This window comes from Artemia sp. Qi Xiang Cuo, chromosome 10, assembly GCF_049724085.1.
Source record: "Artemia sp. Qi Xiang Cuo chromosome 10, ASM4972408v1, whole genome shotgun sequence".
Lineage (NCBI taxonomy): Eukaryota > Metazoa > Arthropoda > Branchiopoda > Anostraca > Artemiidae > Artemia > Artemia sp. Qi Xiang Cuo.
Window position 1 is genome coordinate 48,655,262 of NC_142803.1, and position 22,968 is coordinate 48,678,229.

General features: G+C 36.6%; 1 protein-coding gene across 1 annotated transcript in view; it reads left to right on the forward strand.

Annotated features, from left to right (window-relative positions):
* Positions 1–22,968, forward strand: part of Set1 (SET domain containing 1) — a 104,111-nt gene that overhangs the window by 24,011 nt on the left and 57,132 nt on the right. The window contains exon 4 of the mRNA XM_089095482.1: positions 13,167–13,259. Coding sequence (XP_088951608.1) covers positions 13,167–13,259 — 93 coding nt within the window. The remainder of the gene's footprint in view (positions 1–13,166; positions 13,260–22,968) is intronic.

The window sequence follows — 22,968 nt, forward strand, 5'->3', positions numbered from 1 at the left end:
ACATAGCGTTTGTAACTCAGTTTTGACAAAACTGTTATTTTTGGCAAAACTGCTCTCAGCAGAGGAAATGTCGTATGTCGAGAAAAAACTATCCCAACTTTTCTAGTTATTAGGTCAAGTATCAGCCATTGCAGGTCATTTTTATAAGCCTCAGACTTGGTCACTGCATATTCCAAGGGGATGCGTACAAATGGTTTAAGACTAGTGGAGTAGATGATCAAGAAAAGATGTGTTCAAAAGAAAAAAGGTGTTGTTAAAGTATAGACAAGTCGACCTTGGTCAACGGAAATAACATCTTGTCGACAATTGTCATTTTAATCATTTCCTATGTTCTTGGCTGACAGAGTAGGTCAATGTCATCTTTTAATTATTTTGAAGATCCTCTGTCTTGCCTATTTGTATAAAATGTTTTGCAGTAAATATGACCTTTATATAAGGTAAATATAAAATAGAAAACTTCCCATCTCGAAATTCTAAGTAAAAATTACTGACCTGAGCATCTCTTGGGATGGATATGATTTATATTTGTTTAAAAAAATGTATAGTTCTATGAATTGTAACGCGCTTACAATGCTTTTTTTGTTGAGCCAACGTGAATATTTCGGTGCTAGGTGCTAAATACATTCATATGAATATGAATATTTGCGGTGCTAACTTATGCTGCAATTTGGTTTGCCTCTCCGAATTCCCATGTAAATGTAGATATATGAATTTATTGAAATAGAATTTGTTTGGGGTCTAGGCCTTGCATAAAAACTGACCTGGCTAACTGATATCTTGACAAACCTTAAATTCTGTTTGCTTTATCAACTCGCTGAATGACCTAGGTTCAGATTTGGTGGTGAATCTTGGGTGCAGTATCGAAAAATTAACGTGTAAATTTTTTGGAAATTTCTTTTCTGAATATTTCTGTTTTTTATGCAAATTTGTTTATATATGTATAAAAGGCGTTACGTATTTGTATTTTGTATTCTATTATACCTTTCTGTACGGTTTAGAGTCTTTGGCTATATGTTATGGTTTCATTAAAATATTTGTTGCCAATTAATATGCTTTTTTCGCATTTTGACCAACAAAGTTTAGTCTATCTACCATTTTAGTTTTGATTATTCAACAAAAAAAGCTTACCAACACCTGTTAGCAGATCATAGAATCATTTAAAGAAGCCTATTTATTTGCTATCCTACTGTTATCTGCTTTGTTATTTAATTCTTCAATTTGTTTTTAACTCTTGATTTAAAAAAAAATATAAAATTAGATATGCAATTTTTATTGCTACTACTACTACTAACTATGGCCGTACCCAGGATTTTTTTTCGGGTGAGGGGAGGGGGGGGGGGGTGGTACTCAAAGGTTTTTTTTTCCAGGGGTGTTTTACACACACACAAAAACCTCAAAAAACGCAAAAAGATTAGTTTATATCCATTTTTGTTACGTTTTTACGAGTCAGACAAACATTTCAGGGGGGGGGGGGCCAAACCCCCCTACTTTGTGATTCAGGATTCACAAAGGTTTACTACTTTGTGGCCTTTGTGATTCAGGATTCTGATGTGATTCAGGATTGTGATTCTTAATGAATTGGAACAAAATTCAAACTTTACCGTAAAGAGCGAGGTATTAACGAGGGGGTGAACCCCCTCATATACGTAATAGCTTCTGTTCGTTTTAAGTTTTAATGTTGCTCTTTACTTTCAGTTAAAAAACTAGTTTTTTTTATTTATTAATAATAATAATATATTGCGAAAACAGGCTTGCGCCTCTACAAAAATTTAAATAATCAAATGCTTTATCACTGTAATGATTGTCAATCTTGTTCTTAAATGCATTGACTGAATCTGAGTTAACAGTGTCTGATGGTAGTGCGTTCCACTCGGAGAAAATGCAGTTGCTGAATGCCCATCTACCAACATCTCTTCTGAAACGTTTTTCAGTTAGCTGAAACTCGTGACCTCTCAGGTTATTATTCTTGAATGTTATTATCTCTTCTGGAGGGATGTTGTTGTAGTATCTGTTGCATATTTTGTATACTTCAATAAGATCTCCTCTCAAAAATCGATATGAGAGGCTTGGGAGCGACAGTTTTTTCAAACGGTCTTGGTATGATAAGTCTCTAAGTGATGGAACAAGTTTAGTAGCCTTCCTTTGGATTTTTTCTATTGCATTGCTGTCTTTTTGAAAAAAAATGGTCTGGTTGTTGTATGACCGTATTCGATCATTGGCCTCACTAACGATTTGAAGAGTATAGAAAACGGTGTTGAGTCAGTAAGAGAGAAATTTCTTCGAATAATTCCCAAGACTTGTGATGACTTAGAGATGATTGACTCGTAGTGCTTGGTGAAAGTCATGTCACTGTCTTCTTCTTCACTGTCTATTGTCACTCTCAAGCCTCGCGCTTCTTCTTGTATAGGTATCTGTTGTCCTTCAAAGCAGTAGTGCCGAGAAATATTATTTGGGCCTAGCCGAATGTGACAACTTTTTTCTGTATTCACTTCAATGCTCCATTTTTTCATCCATTCTGCTATTTTGTTTAAGTCTTGCTGTAGTATTTCTGTATCTTCAAGGCTTGTTATTGCGCGAAAGATTTTCGTGTTATCTGCATAAAGCAGTATCTCTGAATCTATGTTATTTGGGAGATCATTTATTATGTAAATATTGAATAGTAAAGGCCCCAGAACACTACCTTGAACCACTCCACTTGGGACTTTTGTCTCATTGCTGCTAAGATATCCCTCCAGTTTCACTCGCTGAGATCTTCCTTTCAGAAAGTTGAGTACCCACTTTAGAATAGTATCGCCAACACCGATAGACAGTAGTTTTCAAAAAAGTTGACTTTGTGAGACTTTATCAAAGGCTTTTCTGAGATCTAAGTATAAAATATCTACCTGCATCCCACTATCCATATATTTTTTCCAGGCGTTTCTAGCGGCAAGTAGCGGGCTTTCTGCTGATCTTTTCTTGAAAAATCCAAACTGTGCGGGTGAAATGAGGCTTCTTCGAGTAGGTACTGTAATATATTATCGTGGAGTAAAGATTCTAGTATTTTGCATGTGATACAGGTTAAACTGATAGGTCTGTAATTACTTGGATCTGATTTTCTTCCTTTTTTGAAGAGGGGAATCACTGCTGCTTGCTTCCATTTATCAGGCAGGTTCCCTGTTTGTAGCTACTTGACAAAAATGTAGTGCAATGGCGCTGCAATTTCTTGTATCAGCTCTTTGAGTATGGTACTCTAGGATGTAGGCCATCTGGACCTTCTGATTTGTAAGGGTTTAGATTTTTTAGTTTTTTGTAGACCATTTGTATTGTCAGTTCTATTTCTTCAAATTTGCCTGCGTCTAGTGGCTGACATTCCTCTTGACTTTCATCTTTGTCCCTCTCTGTTGTGAAAACTGTTGAAAACTGCTGATTTAGTAGGTTGGCTTTAGCTATTGGGTCACTGATTGTTAAATTTGTTGCTGAGTTTCTAAGATCGGGAATAACCGGCTGTTCTTTTCTTTTTTAGTTCACGAAGTTCCAAAACGTCTTGGGGTTGATCTTTGAGTTTTCGGCTACTTTCCTCTCCTTTTCGCTTGCTTCTTGTCTAGTGGCTTTCCTGACTTTGTTGGCGATTCTGCGATAATTTCTACAATTACTTTCGTTATCAGTCTGCTTGAGTGTCTGCCAGGCTTGTCGCTTGATTTTTATAGGGTCAATGACCTCCCATCTTAGTGGCGGTCGTTTAAGAATATTCAATAATTGCGCAAAATTCTTAGTGTGTTCTGTGTTTATCGATGCAGAAGTGATGTTAATGTCATCTAATAGATACCTGTTATTTAGTATTCCAGTCCAGTTGAACACTTCTAGCTCCGTTCGCATGGTATTGTAATCACCTTTTGAATACACCTACCTCTCTTTTTTTCTCATAATTTCGCGACTTATAATAACCTCTTAGTAAATTGTAGCGTGGTCCGATTTTCCAACGGGAGGACCTATAGTAAGTTCTTTTATTAGTTCCGTATCACTGCATAGGACTAGGTCCAGTAGTGTTGGATTGTCGCTTCCTCGGATTCTTGTTGGTTTTTTAATAAGCTGTTCTAGGTAATTATCGTTCACTATCTTCAGAAATCCCTCTGTGAGGGTGACCCGCTATGCTCTAGGAGGTGTGGAAGGTACCAATCTATGTTAGGGTAATTGAAATCTCCAATGATGAGAATTGGTTCTGTTAATCTTTGACATATAGCGTGAATATCTTTAAAGAGTACTTGTTCATTCACGGCTGTGCTATTTCGACTTCTATATACTACAGCCAAATTTAGAGTTGCTTGGTTTGTGTTTGATATCTGAAGCCAAATAATTTCCTGTCCAGTTGTTGTTGATGATACTTTCTGGACTGATAAATTGTCTAAGACGTAGCAAATAATTCCCCGACCTTCTTCTTGATCTTTGTTCAAGGTGTGGCTTTTGTAGCCATTGATGGCCAACTCTGGTAAAGTTGGGAGATATCGACAGGGTTTAGGCTTAGCTTCGACCACTGCTGCTATGTCTGGGTTCTTTGCTGCAATTTCTACTTTTAATTCTGATAATTTGTTTGGTAGTGAATCAGCATTTAAATATAGTATCTTTAGTGTTTTTACTTTAGTAGCATTTTTGCTAGGCTTGAAGGATGGTGGCATTTGTTTGGCTTTGGTTATTCTACTTCATATTTGCCGTTGCTCTTCGTTGGAGTCTTTACCTCGCCTCCAATGGCTCTGCCGATCTCCATTTGACGATCGCACTGAGTGCGGGCATTCCTCTTCTGTTGTCTCTTCACGGCAAGCATTTGTCTCTACATGGGCGTGAGATCTGGGTTTATATATACTTTGGTATGAGTTTCTTCATTTGATGATTTTCTTAGATTTGAAGCTGTCCTCAGGATTGTTTGCCTTTTCATCTCAAGCTCTTGTGATTTTTTTAGCTTAACTAACAAAGTGCGTTGACTACCAGCTTCTTTTGGTCTTCCAATCCGGGCAGTTTCTAGTATCTCCCCTTCAGTGATATTTGCCCCGAGCTCGTTTTCTTGAGTCAATTTGACAACCTTTGTAGTGTCATTGACAGCAGTAGATTCAGGTAGCCTCATGACTACAAAATTCATCTTTTTCTGTTCTCTGAATTCCTTTTCTACTTCTACCTGAATAATTGCATTTATTGTCGGCTGGATGCCGTGAGGTGAGGGTTTTTCACTATGATTAGAAGGTGTTGCCTCATGAGGTCTATGAGGTTGAGCTTATGTTAGCTGTCGCACTTGAAGCTGTAGAAGTGCTACTTTTCGCTTGGAGCAGGAGATGCATTCGTATTTAAACAGGAGACACTCGTTGTCTTCTCTCTTGATGACCAGCACGAGATCTGCATTTATACCTCGGCAAGAGGCATGTTCCCACTCGTTGCAGAAAAAGCAGAGGAAAGAGGTGGCAATGTCGACATCTTTGTGACAATAGCTGCATTCTGTGTTATCTGGGAAACTAGTGCTCAAAGGAATCTCTTTGGGCTTCGTAGGCTGGCTTACCGAGGGACCTTGGCTTTTGGTGGATTCTTCTCTCGGAGTCCCTCTAGTATTTTGTGCTTTTGGTGGATGAGTTGCTTTATATTGGTCGTTGCTAGAAGATTTGCAACTATAGCATTGCCATTGTCCTCGGAGTTTGTCAGCAGCTTCCTTATTATGCGCAAGACCTGCGCAACTAAAGTGGAGCCAATTTAGGCAGTCTCGGCACTGAATTCCTCCTTGAGCTCTTGTTACATTTTTCTTGCAACGTGGGCAGAGTTCTACCATATTTATGTTATTTATTTTGGCAAATATTTTGTCAGCTAACCTTCAGTTCAATTTGGCAACACTGGCGTTACAAGCTTTAAAGATTTAGCGGTAGATAGACCCGTGGGAAGTGCAACACACGAATCACCTTATCCCAGCAGTTTAAGGATAAAAAATCCCGCTAGTACTGTGCGGCCTTTTGAATGTTCGTTGTTGCTCACTTCTGCACAGGCTATCTCCGAAAAATGTAGCCCGAATTATATCGCCGAAAATACCAAAATATACTTTCTATATTTGGCAGCTATGCTGTATTTGGCATCTATGTGACTTCACTTATTCAGAAGAAACAGATACACAGTTGGCAACAAAGATGATGCTATATGAAAATAGCACAATAGATGGCGTGCCAGTCCATATGAAAAAAGAAGATGGTGCTGGTGAGAATACCCAGAGAGAAATACCTATACTAAGAATTATAGACGGTCCCTCAAATACTACTCAAGTAAAAATCTGTAATTAGAGTGTAGAAATCAATATGGAAATAACCTTAAAGTAATGCAGAAGCTTTATCCCATTAAGGGCAAAGATGCAAACTCAGCTACAATAACTCTGTATATAACATAGATGGCGGGGTATCTTTGAGAATATCTTAAAGAACGTAATAACTTAAGTAATATCTTAAAACGCGAGGGTCCTTAGGGTTTATATTCCCTGTGAAATTTTGGGTGTGTTATTTTTCCGCTCTCCTACGGTTTTGAGCTCAGAATGAAAGAAGAAATTTTGGCTATTACTCCATAGCTGAGATTCAGTTTCACTAAATTTTTGAAGTTAAGTGTACAATTTCTGGATTAAAAATACGTTGGAAATATGTTGAAAATCCATGAAAAAGGGAAATTTTTCCCATTTTGTAAGGAAGTTTAGATCCTTCTCTAAGAAAATGTTAAAGTAATATAATAATTCTGACTCGGGGAATGGGTTAATCTGAAACTAGTGAATCCAATGACATACATATCTTGTCCTTTTGGTGCAATATACAGCTGCAGCCTGGTCATAAAATCCCTTGTTTCAGAGGGAACATATACCTTGAGGGTTTCGAAACAGGCTGTCCAGACACAAAGAAGCTTTTATACACTATAAGATGGGTAGAACTAACAATTGGCTTACAGTATTGTTAAAACGAGGCTAAAGGCTTAAAGGACACAGTAATCTTGTTGCAAGATTCTTTTTCGAATTAAACACCGTAAAAACAAAGGGGTAGGCCTAGTACCATTCGGTTCCCTATTTAAAACTGTTTCCAAATTTAATGAGGCCTGATATATTCTAAGATAAAAACAACTTCTCTGATTTATGTATCATCTACTGTTAATGGTGACATTTACATGCATGTCTGGCTGAACTTCCGTACTAAGGCAAGTACGTGGCTAGACATGACCAGTCTTGCTGGACTTCTATGTGAACGCCCCTTTAGTCCAGCACTGCAACATAACTGGGACAATTGGCCCGTCATATAATAGTGGTAGCTCTTCATTCCGTTGGGCATTAAAACGTCTTTTGCCATCAACAATAAAAAATACACACACAGCGATACCCCGCTCCTTCCCCCCCCCCCTCCGTCCCACCTCCATTGGTCAATCTTGTATTTGGCATTTCTATACAGTAGATCGTCAATGTCATACAAGCAAGGATGATTTTGTACCAAAATAATCAAATAGATGTAGGGCAACTGCCTAATATTAGCCATAGGGCTCATTTTTTATTTTAAGCTGTTCATATGACACAGATGATTTCAAATTGTTTTTTTTTCTTGGCGGTTAATTTTGTTTAGAAATAGTTTTAAGGCTTTTGCCTATTAGTTGTAAGGATTCAGCTTTCAACTTAAAAAAAAGTTAAACGTAAAATTCTTTTAGCCTATAAGGAAAGCCTTTAAAATTTGTCTTAGCCAAAGAGAAAATTCTAAAGGATTTTGTGAAAATCCTATGGGTTTGAACTTGCCATAATTTAAAAATAAAAACGCATGCTTTAATCTGTATATAGTTAATAGTCTGGTTTGTTGGATTGCTGTTAATGTTAAAAACGAAAATTTAGGAACGCGGCATAGAAAAATCTTATTAATTTTAGAATAAAATTTTGAGGAAGGCTGTCATCGAGTATGGAGTCCGATTTTTTTTTTATTATGTCGTAAATGATTTACCAACGATTAAAAAGAATAAAATGAACATATTAATTCCACTAAGGTAATTTTGTTTACAAACAGTACTTATATAAACACGTTTATGTTAAATAAATTTGTTTATTTCTACTGAGATAACACCATGCGTCGAATTGACACACGAAAGTTGCAATCCACGCTAAACATGGACATTTCTTTGAAGTAATATCTTTTGGAGTACCACGTTGTCATAGTTCAGTCATATATCTACTTTGTAAGAGAATAGACGAAAGTGAGTAAAGCCATCTCTGCATCTAAATCTTCTTTTTTATTTTGTTTTTCTTGTCAAGTGTCTAGTCAAAAATTTGAAGTTAAAATGAATAACTTTGAACAGTTTAAAAAAAAAATGAGTTGCTTTCTTGAAATCTTAAGGGCCGGTTGACTGGAAAAATTAAAATTGACAGATCGGCTTCGCAATTTCTCCTGGTTGGAATTTATTGGTTCTGAGCCGATCAAATTCTGAGATTTTACATTCTGCCTAATTATTGACTATTTTTAGTGTTTAGCTGTAATTTTATGTTCTTTGGGAATTGTTGTTGTTTTTATTTTTGTAGGCATTTTTACCTATTCCAGTATATTTGTAAATACGTATTATATTCCGTTAGTATCTGTTAAATACAATTAAAATTGGCCAAATCGGATCCAAAAATATTGTTTGCATCAATGTTTCAGAAGTATTTCAGCGTAATTCTGAAGTATTGGGTGTACTTTATGTAATATAATTGTAATTTCGTATAATTTGTGCAAGTTGTAGTATGTTTTTTTTTTATCTGTAATCTTATCGTCAAATTTAGTATGCATTTTTAATTACTAAACTTGTCTATTCCAATTTCTTCGCGAACAGATTCATATTATTTGAGTGTTATTTGTTTATTCGTTAATAGTCGCCAATTTTACAAGTTATAATAAATTTACACGACCCGTAAACCCAAATACGTATTTTATAAAAATAAATTTATTCTATTCTATGAATTGTTCTAGTTTATTTTAGGTAAGCAATCCTTTATGCATTATTTACATCTGAATTTTTATTTAATGCAATTAAGGAAAAGAACAAATTTAGGGATTTTAGTTTGACCATGAAATTCAGGGTCAAAACCAGCCGTGTTCAGGGCCTGAATGCGGCTGGTTTTACTGACCGTAGTAACGGCTATTACGCTCTTCGTCGGGAACTGCATTGAGTTGAATTATGGTTACAACTATTCCTTGAGAAATTAATAAATGGTAAGAAAGGCCCCAGACTGTACATACCAAGAAAAAACATACTCATATGGCATGCTCTGTCTATCCTGGACACTACTCACATAACGTTCCTGGCTTGGTTGTTACTGTGGACAGGCATTCTTTATAGCTTCGAAAATAATGCGAAAGATGGGTGAATTTGGTGGGAAATATTCTTAAATTAGTTAAGACCTTGGGGTTTGTCGAATGTGCCTCTTCTGGACACTAAGACTAACGTTTAGGGGGAAAAGTAGTGAATTCTGCTATCGTAATTCGTAAGGCGTTATGTGACACATTCATTCTAAGCTATATTTATAACGCCCAAATATCATAATGCATCTAACCGATTGGTTTAAGCCGTTTTCCTGTATCATATGTAGATCCTGAGATAGTTACAGAAGTCAAATTCTGGTTTCTTGTCTTCGATTTAGCTTAACTATCAGTTTTGTTTTTTGTTTATTTTTTTTTGTCAGCCGAGCCTGACTTTCTTCTAATGAGTTTCCAGTACACTTTGGTCCATAAGATGCAGACCATCACCAACGCCATCTAAATTATTAAATATTTTTTTTTATGTAGATGGTGTTCCTATTACAATATTTTTTGAAGACAGAAAAGAAGGGAAGCTGTGTTTTAACATGGAAACAAAAAGAATGTAGAAGATGTTGTATGTTTTGCGTAGTTTTCTTCTTTTGTGGCAGAACTATTGAGAACTAGTTTAAAATTCACCTTTTTCTTCCATAGGGCGCCAGAATGGGACTTGTTGATGCTTTGTCAGACACTGACCTGAAAATAAAAGTCTTCTATTTCAGTCTTTCTTCGAAATTAGATTAAACAACACCATTTTTTTTAGCTTAGACTTTTTCATTTGTCACTGAGGTCTAAGTAGTGCATCTTGATTGGTAATAGTGAGGGCAACTGCGGTGTATATATGAAAGTGGGCTCAAGGGGGAAGGGCTTACAATGTATTTTTGAGACAGCAGGAATTTAGAAACTTGAATAAACCTAGATAGAAATTTTCTGGGTTTAGTAACCTGATTTTCTATGCAGTATGTGTATTTTTGCTCGTTTGAGAATCTCTTCTTTAAACTACGAGCAACAGCTGCTGCTTGACTGTTGTTGTGTTGTATGATCAAGGGTATCATCATCATTCGGTAAAATTTGCTGATCATTTTGAAGGGGAAGGGTAGGGGTCAATATGGCGGGAATCGCGGGTGCCAATTGAGGAGGGGGAAATACCTCACCCCTAGATTTTTAATTTATATTTTTTGTATCTTCATTAAATGGAATAGAAAAAAGATCCCCCCTCCCGCATTTAAATGAATGGGTACAACTGATGGGTGTTTGAGATCGATTACCCCCTTCTCACTCGGAGATTAAGGACGATTTCTGACCGTGTTTTCAAAGAGGCTAATGAATAGTTTGCTAAGATGCTGAGTATGCTTCCTAGTCTGAGTCGAAGAGTTGTTCCAATGGGGACGTGCTTGTAGCAGATATGAGGGAGGAAAAAGCACTTTTAATTGATTGTTGGTTTTTATTAATTGCTCATATATTGACCGATATTATTCGTTAAGTTTATTTTGATGTTCATCTGGACGTTTGGATTTATGTTATTGTATTTGAAGAGCCCGTCGTTTAGCGATGACTAGAGAAAAAATAATTTATTCCTTTTTCTCAAAATTTAAATATTTGCTTTTTTCTCCTAAATTCAAAGTTCCTTAGGACCCCCCCCCCTCCCTCCCTGTCTCTGAGAACAAATCCAGAAGTTCCAACTCTCCCCGAGCCCTGAGGTAAAACTGACTATACTAATTAAACTACGAATAAAATTCGTCATCTAATAATGAGACCTGCGTACTACATAGAATATGCAGTGAAATATGGCCGCTTGTTTAAAAAAAAATTAGGCAAAAAAAGAGAGAGAGAAAAAAAAAAAACTGATGCTGTCCTGTTGTATTTGAAAACTGATTGAATTTGATTGCCAAAGTCTCTGGATGCGGCACTAGATTTGAAGTCCGAATTGGCAGTGCTAAGAGTTGTTACTAGGTTTGGTGGTGCCTTGGGCAAAATTAACTACAGCGCCCCCTCCCGACTCAAATATAAGCTAAAAAAGCCGAATAAAAGTGTAAAATTGAATCAACGTTGGCAATTCCCCAGCCGTGCCCCCTCCCCCTCCCCAATCCACGGTGCCCGGAACAACTATCTTGGTTTAACTATCGATGGGTAGTAGGTTGCTTCGCTGGCCATAAAGAAAAAGTCGCCCTGGTACCGCTGAATCTAGGAGAGTTCTTTGGGATAAGGCAATTCCCTAGACCACGCTGATCATAGATGCTTGAAAATAAGGGTGAAACGCCAAAGAAAAAATTTGGAGAGAATACTTAATACTTCATTTCATCTCTGAGGACCCTCCTATGTAGGGACAAAGAAAACAAAATAATGAGTCAAATGAGATGAAAAAAACTATACAAATAGATAAATAATTCTTCAACAGGTCGATTGCAAGATAAAATGAAAGGGACAGGAAACTTTATAAATTGTTTTGAAATCGCTTTTGTGAGAAACAATGTAAATGTATTGAGTTTAAATTAGTAAACAATAAAATGTGTTTTGAAGTAAAAACAGAAATGAAAACAACTATTAACAACTATTAGTGATGTACAATTACTCTTCTCCTTTTTAAATTGTCAATCTCAACGTAAGCAGGTTAATTTGGAAGATGAAAAACCAACAAAAGCCCATTCGTTTCCTAGTTGTCTATGTATAATTTAGTATAAAAATGTTTAGTTTAAATTAATATGAAATACAAGTCCAAGGGATTTCAAAATAAAAAACGCAACGAAATAAACTAATTACAATAACGATGTAGTTGCTTTTGTCGTTTCTTCTTCTTTTTACAGTTATTGATGTTGCAATTGCAAACTGATCAGTTGAATAGTTTTTATCGCCTATTTCCTTAGTTTGATTAGGGAATTCTCTAATTCCCTAGTTTTCATCGCCTATTCCCTAGTTTAACTCTAGATTCTTCCCCTAGTTGTACTCTACTATGTATTTATAATACAAATTATTTTCTAATATGAATTATTATAAAATTCACATTTCTAATACGAATTATTATAAAGTTCCTATTTCGGTGTAAGTCTAGAATTGATCCACTACATAAGGAAACATGTTAAGACAATAAATCTTACTTCATAATATGCAGAATAACTCTAGTTAACATATTTTGCAGGGGGAGAACCTTTATCTTCATTTCTTTCCTCGTATTTCCCGTTTTTCTATCACATTTTCAATATTTATGTCTATTCTCTAAGTCCTGAAAATCGTTTATAAACAAACACCCAAGTCCCATCTAACTAACCTAACCGAACTTAACCTAATTTATCAGTATTTACCTATTAATGTTCTTGATAGATGGCGCTGATGGTGTTTAACTTTCACATATAGATTATTTGAAAACGGTTTAATGCAGTCGAATCCATGTTTATTGTTCAGAGCTTTGTTAGAAAAAATTGTACAACAGTGAAAGAAGTGAAGATAAAGGTTCTCCCCCAGCAAGATATGTTCATTAGGATTATTCTGCATATTATGAAGTAAGAATTGTTTTCTTAACATGTTTCTTTATGTAGTGGATCAACCCTAGTACACCACTATTTCTAATAGGAATTATTATAATAGACAATAAGAGCAATAGGAATTATCTAATAAGAATTCAATTAGAATTATTCTTTTCATTGCAGATACACGCTAATCGTGCGGGGAAACTGCCTCTATTTGAAGTAGCAATCACATCGTAGATATATATATATATATATATATATATATATATATATATATATATATATATATATATATATATATATATATATATATATATATATATATATATATATATATATATAATATTTAATATGAGATAGATATAGACAACATCGGTGTTCAGTAGCGAAATACATTATAGACCGAGTCTTTTCATTACAGATAGATGCTAATTACGTGGGGAAACCACCTCCGGTTGAAGTAGCAATTGAAAATCTCAACGACAACATTGATAAGGCATTCTTAACTGATATGGTGAGTTTATTTTTTATCATGATATTTAAAAAATTTGATTGAAAAGGAACACATATTTCTGAGAGATTAAACTTGAATTAAACATGAAAATAAAAATGTATATTAAAAACCCGGTTCCATTGTAACTGAACCTCAAGCAACTGAACCACTGTAACTGAACCTCCGTGCAACTGAACCACCGTGCAACTGAACCACCTTGCAATTGAACCACCATGCAACTGATCCCTCATGCAACTGAAAACCCCTGTAACTGAACCTTCGTGCAATTCAACCCCATTTAACTAAACCCCCGTGTAACTGAACCACCGTGCAACTGAATCACCGTGCAGCTGAACCCTCGTGCAACTCAACCACCGTACTTACATTGGGTACAACACAAGTTAGAATCTTTACATGTTCAACCTTGTTGGAATATTTTGCTTTTTTAAGTCTTTATATAAATTACTGTCAAGATTATTTATAAAAATGTTCTGTTTTGTTGTCACAGAAACAAAGAAAATTGGACGTCATAAACTCTTCAGTCCAGATTTATTTCTCTTTTTTATGTCTGTTAATGGGGGTTTCCTTCACCCTGTCACTTTCTACGGGTCTAAGCGTTTACCCCTCTCCCCCGTGGAAAACTTCTCCTCCTCCACCGACGGAAACCCCTCACCTGCAAAACACCCCTCTCGCAGAAATTATGGTTATCAAAATTTAAAAATCTTCTTTGAGTCGTGTTATTTTTAGTTAATTGAGATGTAATTGAGTTTAATAGTTTAATTGAGAAGTTCTAAGGGAAGTGGAAAAGAGGAATTTTATGTGTAAATCTTGCCCCCCCCCCTCCGTGCACATACTTTCTTCTCATGAAAAATCCTCCAGAAAAACCCCACGCAAAAAAAAAATCCGTATGTTTCCCAATGACAAATTCTATCTGTAAGCAATAGACAAATCAAAAACTTATAAAGGAATTGAAACTTCTGCAATGGGGTTATCTGATCGTTTTGTAGCTAGGAAGAGAGGGAGATACCTAAAAGGGTGCATTTTGATGACGAAACATCTCAGCTCTTATTGAGCCTTCAAATAAATACAGGATTAGCTCTAAGGGAGAGACGACAAGAGGATGGAGGAAGAAATTTGTTTGATAATCCCCAAGCATTTCTAGTCTTTTTTTATAAGCTGAAAGTGATTGGAGACTAACCAACCGCAAGAGGTATTTTTTTTTTGGGAGGGGGGGGGGGAGATTTCCACGGGTAAATATTTTCTGGGGAGGGGGCATTTTTCGTGAGGTGCTATTTTCCGCGGGGTATTTTCCTCAAGGGATGTTTTTCGCAGGGTGGGGGGGGGGGTTGGGTAAACGGCGGCTCTCACTGTACGTACTGTAATGTTTTTTTAACACTTTGCTTATTTTTTTTGTTTTCATTTGGTAGTATTTTCTACGCTCGTAGTTGGTTATCGTTTGGTTTGAAAAAGGTTAATTACCTGCTTCGGTGGAGCCGACACAAAAGCTTCTTTCTCTTTGTGTTTGGAAACTTTTGGTTTGATTTTTTTTTCTTAGATGAATCAGGTCTTTCCTGAACGTTGAGTAATAAAAATCTTTACTCAAAAATCGGAACTTTGAGAATTTAGATAAAAAAAAGTCGGGTTTTGTTGCGCTTTCTTTGAATTAATTAAAAAGATTCTTTCGAAAAACAATTTGTCAAAGAAAAGTAAAGAGCCATATTAAACCGAAGACTAGCATAAATAAATTTATATAATAACTCAAACCCAAAATGGCCAGAAACTACTACAAAAAAAAGAAACCCAAAACGAACATAAGTTAAAACATACGATCATTGAAAACATGGGGGTTTTGGGGAAAACAAAAAAAAGGCTATAGAGTTACATGCTGAACCCCCATTTAACTCTAGCCTTCTTTAACCCAACCCTCATTTAAATCAAACCCTGAACCTAAGTCAAGACCTAAAAATAAGTTTGAACTGAGGCTGATTAAAAACTCAAAATCTATTTCTTGCTTCATTTGCGGTTTCTAACTGATATTGCTCATCAGTGTATCTCCTAAACCCTCTAAATTGAATGAAACTTTCAGGATTGGGCCTTTCGCCAAAAGCATGGCCCGATAAAGTGTTTATTTTGGTTTTATTGCAAACTTTTGAACTTTTCATTATTTCGAAGTCCCCCTCCCACAACTTATCCTGAAAGGTCTAAATTATTAATGGAAGCCGTTCTTGAGATATTGCTGTGTAACCCTTTTGAAATTGTGCATAATCATAGTCAATTTGATTCAGTTCACTATCCGCCGAAATATTCCTTGACAGCTTCAAGGAATATTTCTAAGGGTAGCTACTAGTATTAGTAGCTACCCTTAGCTTGCGTAGTAGCAGTAGTAGAATTAGTAGCAGTATGTACATAGCATCTTTTGTATTTTTCAACATTTTTTCAACACACCACACTGTCCCTAGGATATTGCTGATGTGCTCTTTTGACAACCTGTATACAGATGGCGTTCTGTGATTCAGTTTACCTTCCACCCTCAATATTCCCTGAAAATTCCACCTTCATACCGTTCATTACCGTTAGGTACAGCTGTAATGGTAGTCCCAGTAATAGTATTAGTAGTAGTATTAATAGTAATAGCACTAGTGCTAGTAGCAGCAGTAGTATTAACATATTGCCTTTTGGTCAGCCGAAGATTCCTCAACTTAATACAAATTAGCTGTTGCAATGTCATTGTCGATATATCCTTTTGACAACCTATATGTTCATGTAGTTCCTTAATTTTCATCTTAATACTTTTAGCTTACAAATGGTTGCAATAGAAGTAGCAGTTGTACTAGTTGTAGTAGTAGTTGTTGTAGTAGCAGTAGTAGTAAATACTACTACTACTACTAACAACTCATCGCAGCACCAAGCCGCCTTAGGCCAACACAGCTAAGCACACTCCTCCTCCACCCCAATCTATTCAAAGTCTCCCTTTTTACACCCGCCGACGAAGTTCCCATTTCCTTGAAATCTTTCTTTATGACGTCCTCCCACCCCAGACGGGGACGACCTGCTTTCCGTTTATCCCTAGATGGTTGGCCGAAAAGACCAATCTTCGGCAATCTGTCATCCTTCATCCGCACAACATGCCCTAACCACCTCAACCTTTCTTTCATTATAGACCTAGAAAGCGGTATTGAACCACATTTTTCGTATAGCCTATTGTTTGAAATACGGTCAGTCAGCCGGGTACCCAGAACAATCCTTAAGCAATTTCTCTGGAAAACATCTAGCAAATCTTCATCCGCTTTTCTGAGCGTCCATGCTTCAGAGCCATATTTGACCACTGTCATCACTGTAGCTTCTAAGATTCTAATCTTGGTTTGCAGATTTATCTTCCTATTCTTCCAAACTTTTTTTTTAAGTGTGAAAAAACACCCTGAGCCGTGGCTGATCTACTTTTTATATCTTCACTGCTCCCACCATCATTAATAATAATACTACCAAAGTAAATGAAGCTGCCCACCAGATCAATCTTTTAATAAACTAACTTCACCTCTTCATCTTCAATTATTCCTAGCCTTAGTGACTTAGTCTTCTTAACATTAATTTTCAAACCTATACTAGCACCCTGAACTCACAAAACCTCTAAAACTTCATTCATTTTGCTCACACTCTCATCTAGGATGCTTAAATCATCAGCATAATCCAAGTCCAGGAGACTTTTTCCTCCCCATTTGATTCCGTGGTCTCCCATTACCTTTCCTGTGCTCCTTAAAACAAAGTCCATCAAAATAATCCATAGAAAGGGGGATAAAACACAACCCTGCATAACTCCTGAATTAATACAAAACGAGCTGATACCCTCATTTCCCACCTTAACCGCAGCAGTGTTATTCTCGTACACAGCACTAAGCACATTAATGTATTTGTCTGGTATAACATACAAGGACAAAACCTTTACCAAAGCTGCTCTATCAACAGAATCGAACGCTTGCTCATAATCTATAAAACTGAGGACCAAAGGTGTTTGAAAACTTAGGCACTTCTCAATTATTAACCTGAGAGTGAAAATTTGGTCAACACATCCTCTACCTTTTCTAAAACCGCACTGCTCTTCTCTTAAAACTTATTCTACGGCATCTCTCAGTCTAAAAAGTATCATATTACTAAGCAATTTGCTACCTACAGAGACCAGACTAATGCCTCGATAATTACCACACTCACTTTTATCACCTTTCTTATAAAGTGGCTTAATTAAGTTTTTCCTAAAATCGTTAGGTACTTCCCCTTTTTCAAAAATCATACTAATAATCTTCAATAACTTATTTCTAACCTCAGAGCCACCATATTTAAGAAACTCATTAACCACCCTATCAGCACCTGGAGCCTTATTATTCTTTAATCCTTTTAGTACTGTTGCTAATTCCTCCTCACAAAACAAATCTTCCTTCACATCCAAGGTATCACAAACTTTTTCATTTTCCTCTATATTTTTTCCTGCAAATCTATCTCGGTTTAGCAAGTTCTCAAAATGTTCGGCCAATCTTGCTTTAGCTTTTTCCTTATCGCTAATTGCCACCCCATTCCTATCTTTAACTGGGACAAGTCCGGATTGACTACTACATCTCAATTTGTTAACATGCCAGTACAATATTTTACTATTATGCCGTCTAGCTGCATCTTCTAAATCCTCGGCAATTTTATCCATGGCCTCCACTTCACACCTCCTTAGTTCATATTTCAATGCTCTCTCCACTTTCTTTACATTTCTTTTGTTTTCATGCGATCTATCACTCAGATAATTCTTGTACAATTCCTTTCTCCTTTCTATTAAACATAAAGCTTTTTCACTAATATTCTTAGCTGCAGTTCTAGCTTTCTTACCTAATATACCTTCAGCAACTTCACAAATTATTTTTCTAAAATTATTCCAACATTATCAAATTTTAAACTCTCAAGTTTAGTATTCAACTGTTCCTGGAAAGTTTCTCACAAATTCTCATCCTGGAGTCTACCAGCATCATAACTTCCTGGAAGGTAATTACCCTTCCGATATTTCAGCTTTAAATTAACCCTTGACACTACTAGATGGTGATCTTTACTTTTAACATCAATAACAGCACTCCTATATACCCTAGTATCTTGTATTGATCCTGCCAGTCTTCGGTTTACTATAACATAATCAATAAGGTTTGCTGTCCTACCATCACGTGAATACCATGTTAACTTATGAGCCATTTTATGACCAAACACCGTATAGGTTATAACTAGATTGTTATACCTACAAAATAGCAAAAGTCTGTATCCATTACTGTTTTCTTTTCCTACACCAAATTTACCTAAGCTGGGATACCATCTATTTCTACCAACATTTCTACCTTATTTTTACCAACCTGGGCGTTAAAATCTCCTAGTAAAAACATCATATTTCTACCTGGGACCTTGTCTATTTGCTCCTGTAACTGTAAGTAAAATTCATCTGAGTCACTAGTATCTCTGTCAGTTGGTTCTACATGGGCATATACTACTATAACTGATATCCGGAACTTTCTAATCATAAAATGAGCAATTAATATTCTATTATCAATACCTCCCCAGCCTAAACAAGGCTTAGCAGCTTCCTTATTCATCTTGAGAACTACCCCCTGTCTGTGTACCCCATCCTTTCTACCTGAGTAAAAAAATTCTATATCACCTAACTTCATGTTTCCTACCCCTGGGATATGAGTTTCTGAAACTCATAATAAATCCAGTTCGAATCGCCTGAATTCGTCAGTCAAAATGTCGATACGACAATCATTTTTTAAATGTCGTAACATTCCAAGTTCCAATTTTCATATTCTTTAAATCATTGAAATTATTTTCTCCTCAGGAAAAGCAATGATCCCGGATACCAGTGCAGGACGGGGATCACATATCTTCTCAAGTCTACGCCGAAGTGCTTAAGCCGGCTTAGAACATGGAGGCCTTGTGGAATCCTGGGCCCATCTTGGTAACAACTTGCTTTTCAGCACTTGGCGATGCTCTTCTATCGACGAGAGTCGAAATCCTGCACAGACAATCTCAAGCCTATTACCTCCGACTCATTATATATTCATGCCTACAAATATTATGCTACTACGGGGAGGCAACCCGTAATAGATAAATTAGCTAGGAAGAGGTTTTTCAGCCCAAAGACGCCCATCAAAACATACCAATCCCAGAAGAATTGTCCATTAGTCAGAATCCCGTGCGAATGCTGTGTCGTTTACTAGGCTATAATTTCCTCAAGGGGCGCCACTCCTCAAGTGCGAATAGAGTTGACCGCAAGGTCCCCAGTCTTGCAGGTTCCCCAAAAAGGTCGAGGAAGCCCTTTGCAGAGGCCGCTGTCCAGAAATCTGGATCTTACGCCCTACCATAGTTGTCTTCCTATAGAGGATCCTTCCGGGCTGGTGGTCTGCATCACCATGCAATTTAACCCATTTCTGGGAGAAGGTTTGCAACTCATGGAACTTGTGGAAAAACCAGTGGGCCCTTTTGAGTGTACATTTGAGGGGCCTTCTTCCCCCTCCGTCTGTATTTATGACCCCGGGAGAGCGCGCCCCAGATTTTATTATGGACCCCCAGGGACAAGGTCCCCCCTTTTTCCGTTCCTCCTATGGAGGTACCCTACATATCTGTAGAGCGTTCCCCTATCGCTACCTGGGGACACGCTGAATGGCCTGGGGGAGGCCAGATAAACGGATCACTTTTGTTTTGCAAAGACTATAACTCAGTGACATATTTAACCTACTACTTATAAATATACATAATTCACTGACTAAGCCTATATAAGTTATATACAGAAATATATAACTCAGTGACATTTTTAACCTACTACTTATAAATATGTGTAACTCACTGACTAGGCCTATATAAGTTATATACAGAAATATATAACTGAGTGGCATATTTAGCCTACTACTTATAAATATGTGTAACTCACTGAGTAGGCATATAAGTTATATACAGAAATATATAACTCAGTGACATATTTAGCCTACTACTTAAAATATGTGTAACTCACTGACTAGGCCTATCTAAGTTGTATACAGAAATATATAACTCAGTGACATATTTAGCCTACTACTTATAAATATGTGTAACTCACTGACTAGGCCTATCTAAGTTTTATACAGAAATATATAACTCAGTGACATATTTAGCCTACTACTTAAAATATGTGTAACTCACTGACTAGGCCTATATAAGTTATATACAGAAATATATAACTCAGTGACATATTTAGCCTACTACTTATAAATATGTGTAACTCACTGACTAGGCTTATCTAAGGTATATACAGAAATATATAACTGAGTGACATATTTAGCCTACTACTTATAAATATGTGTAACTCACTGACTAGGCCTATATAAGTTATATACAGAAATATATAACTGAGTGACATATTTAGCCTACTACTTATAAATATGTGTAACTCACTGACTAGGCATATAAGTTATATACAGAAATATATAACTCAGTGACATATTTAACCTACTACTTATATATATACATAACTCACTGGCAGGGCCTAGCGTGCACAGGACCGGATTTAAAGCTTTGACGCACAAGAACCAAGCGTTTTTGCTGCTCGTTTTTGCAGGATTTTCGGGGTTATTCCCAAAAATTCGGGGCTAATATGGAAGCAATTAACAGAACACGACTGATGAGCGAAAAGTGATGAAAGAGAGGGATAATACCGAACTCTCAGCTACCATTCTTGGGAGACATCTGACAGTTTATAAGTGACCATGGAATTCCTGTGTTGTTTTAAAGTCACTTTTCTGTGAATAGGCAGCGTGACGGCAGAGTGCACCTGGCGACGATAAATCACATCAGTCCAGTTTTTGTCAGGAAAAAATTATTCAGTGATAATTTATTGTTCCCCCTGGCATTATGCGCCCCTAGGTCCAGGCCTTGGGACCTAGTGGTAAATCCAGGCCTTAGCGCGCACATATTTTCTTTTGGTGAATTGACTTTTCCTTTAAGCACTCTCTGAAAATTCCAACTTAATACACAAATCCCTGTTTGAGATACGCCATTTTGAAAATCTGCATGCACATAGTGTCTTTTGATTTAGTTCAAGTTCTCCCTCAAATAGCCCATTCTGTCAAATTTTCAACTTGATATGCGCAGCCTTAACAGTGCTAGTTTAATAGTAGTAGAAGTCGTAGTAGGAGCAGTAGTAGTAATAATAGTGTTGAATTAGTAGCAGTAGCAACAGTAGTAGCAGCAGTATTAATAGCAGTAGTAGCAGGTAGATGCCCCAGACTTTTCATCTTGATACGCTAAGCCGTTCCAAAAAAAAATTGCTGATACACCTGTATCAGCAATCTGTATGCTATTGCAAGTTACCAATTGGTAAAATTTAAGGTTTTTATAGAAGGGATGGTCGTAAAAACATTGAAGAAGGCTCATTCAATTGGAAATCGAAAGTTGAATTTTGAAGAATCAAAGGTAATCAGAGGACAATCAGCCTTTCCCTCTTAACCGACATTTCCCTCTTCCACCCCCCCCCCCCCAAATACATCTGATCAAATGAAAATAAACATTTTGTTCAAAATTGTCTAAAGGTCAAATAACCATGCCTTTGGGGTTAGCAGCCCCACCAGCAGCATCTGGGGCAAGGGCTGTAAGTTAAGCTAGTTTCTCATTGCTAACACATACCGTTTTAGTAGAATTTTTTTTTACATGAACTTTGGGGGGGGGGGCTCATTCGATTGGAAATCAAAATTTCCAGTGCACTTGTTCAAAGTTAAAAGTGATCGGAGGGTTTCCACCCCACCCTATTTTTTCCCCAAATAAATCCGATCTAAATTTTGAGACAGTCATTTTATTTAAAACAATTCAAAGGTTGAAAAACTGCCATAGTTAAATAACTATGGTTCACAACCCTCAACCTCTGGTGCAAGGGCTGTAAGCTATACAATTTGCCTATTGTTAATATATAAGTTTTTATTATCAAGAGAAGATGGCATGTTTGATCCTAAACGGAATACCTGAAAATACCTGAAAAGGAATACCAGGGACATTTACAATAGCTGATGGGATCAGCCGTCACATTGTTCGGAAAATATTTAGGAGCATCTTCAACTAAATCAAGAGGTACTATGTGCATTTACTTTTAAAAGACGTTGTATCTGCAATGTGTCGAGAACAGCTAAGGGTATAAACCTGAGGGTATGAAGTTAAAACTTTCAGGGCAAGTTGAAGGAATGTTGGAAAAAAAAGAGGCTGGAGTGCAACCAGGCACTCCCCAATATTCTTTTTAGCTGCAATATCCTTAAAGACATCTGATCAAAATTCGTCATCTAGATTGACTAAGGTCAAATAATTTCAAAATATATGTTTACTATTTAAAGTCGAGAAAGGTCTGATTCATTTGAAAAAAAAGAGTAATAAATCAGCTTTAATGGTCAATTTCAACAAGGTTGAACATGTAAAAATTCGAACTTGTGTTTTACCCAATGATATTGCCTGATAATTTTAGAGAACTGAAAATCTGAGTTCAGTGGTTCAGTTATACGATGGTTCAGTTACACGAGGGTTCAGTTGAACGGTGGTTCAGTTGCACGATGGTTCAGTTACACGGTGTTTCAGTTGATATGTTGAATGATATTTTCAACACACATGTTTATTACTTAACGTCCAGAAAGGTCTGATCCATCTGAAAAAAAAAGAGTTATAAATCAGCTTTAATGGTCAATTTCAACAAGGTTGAACA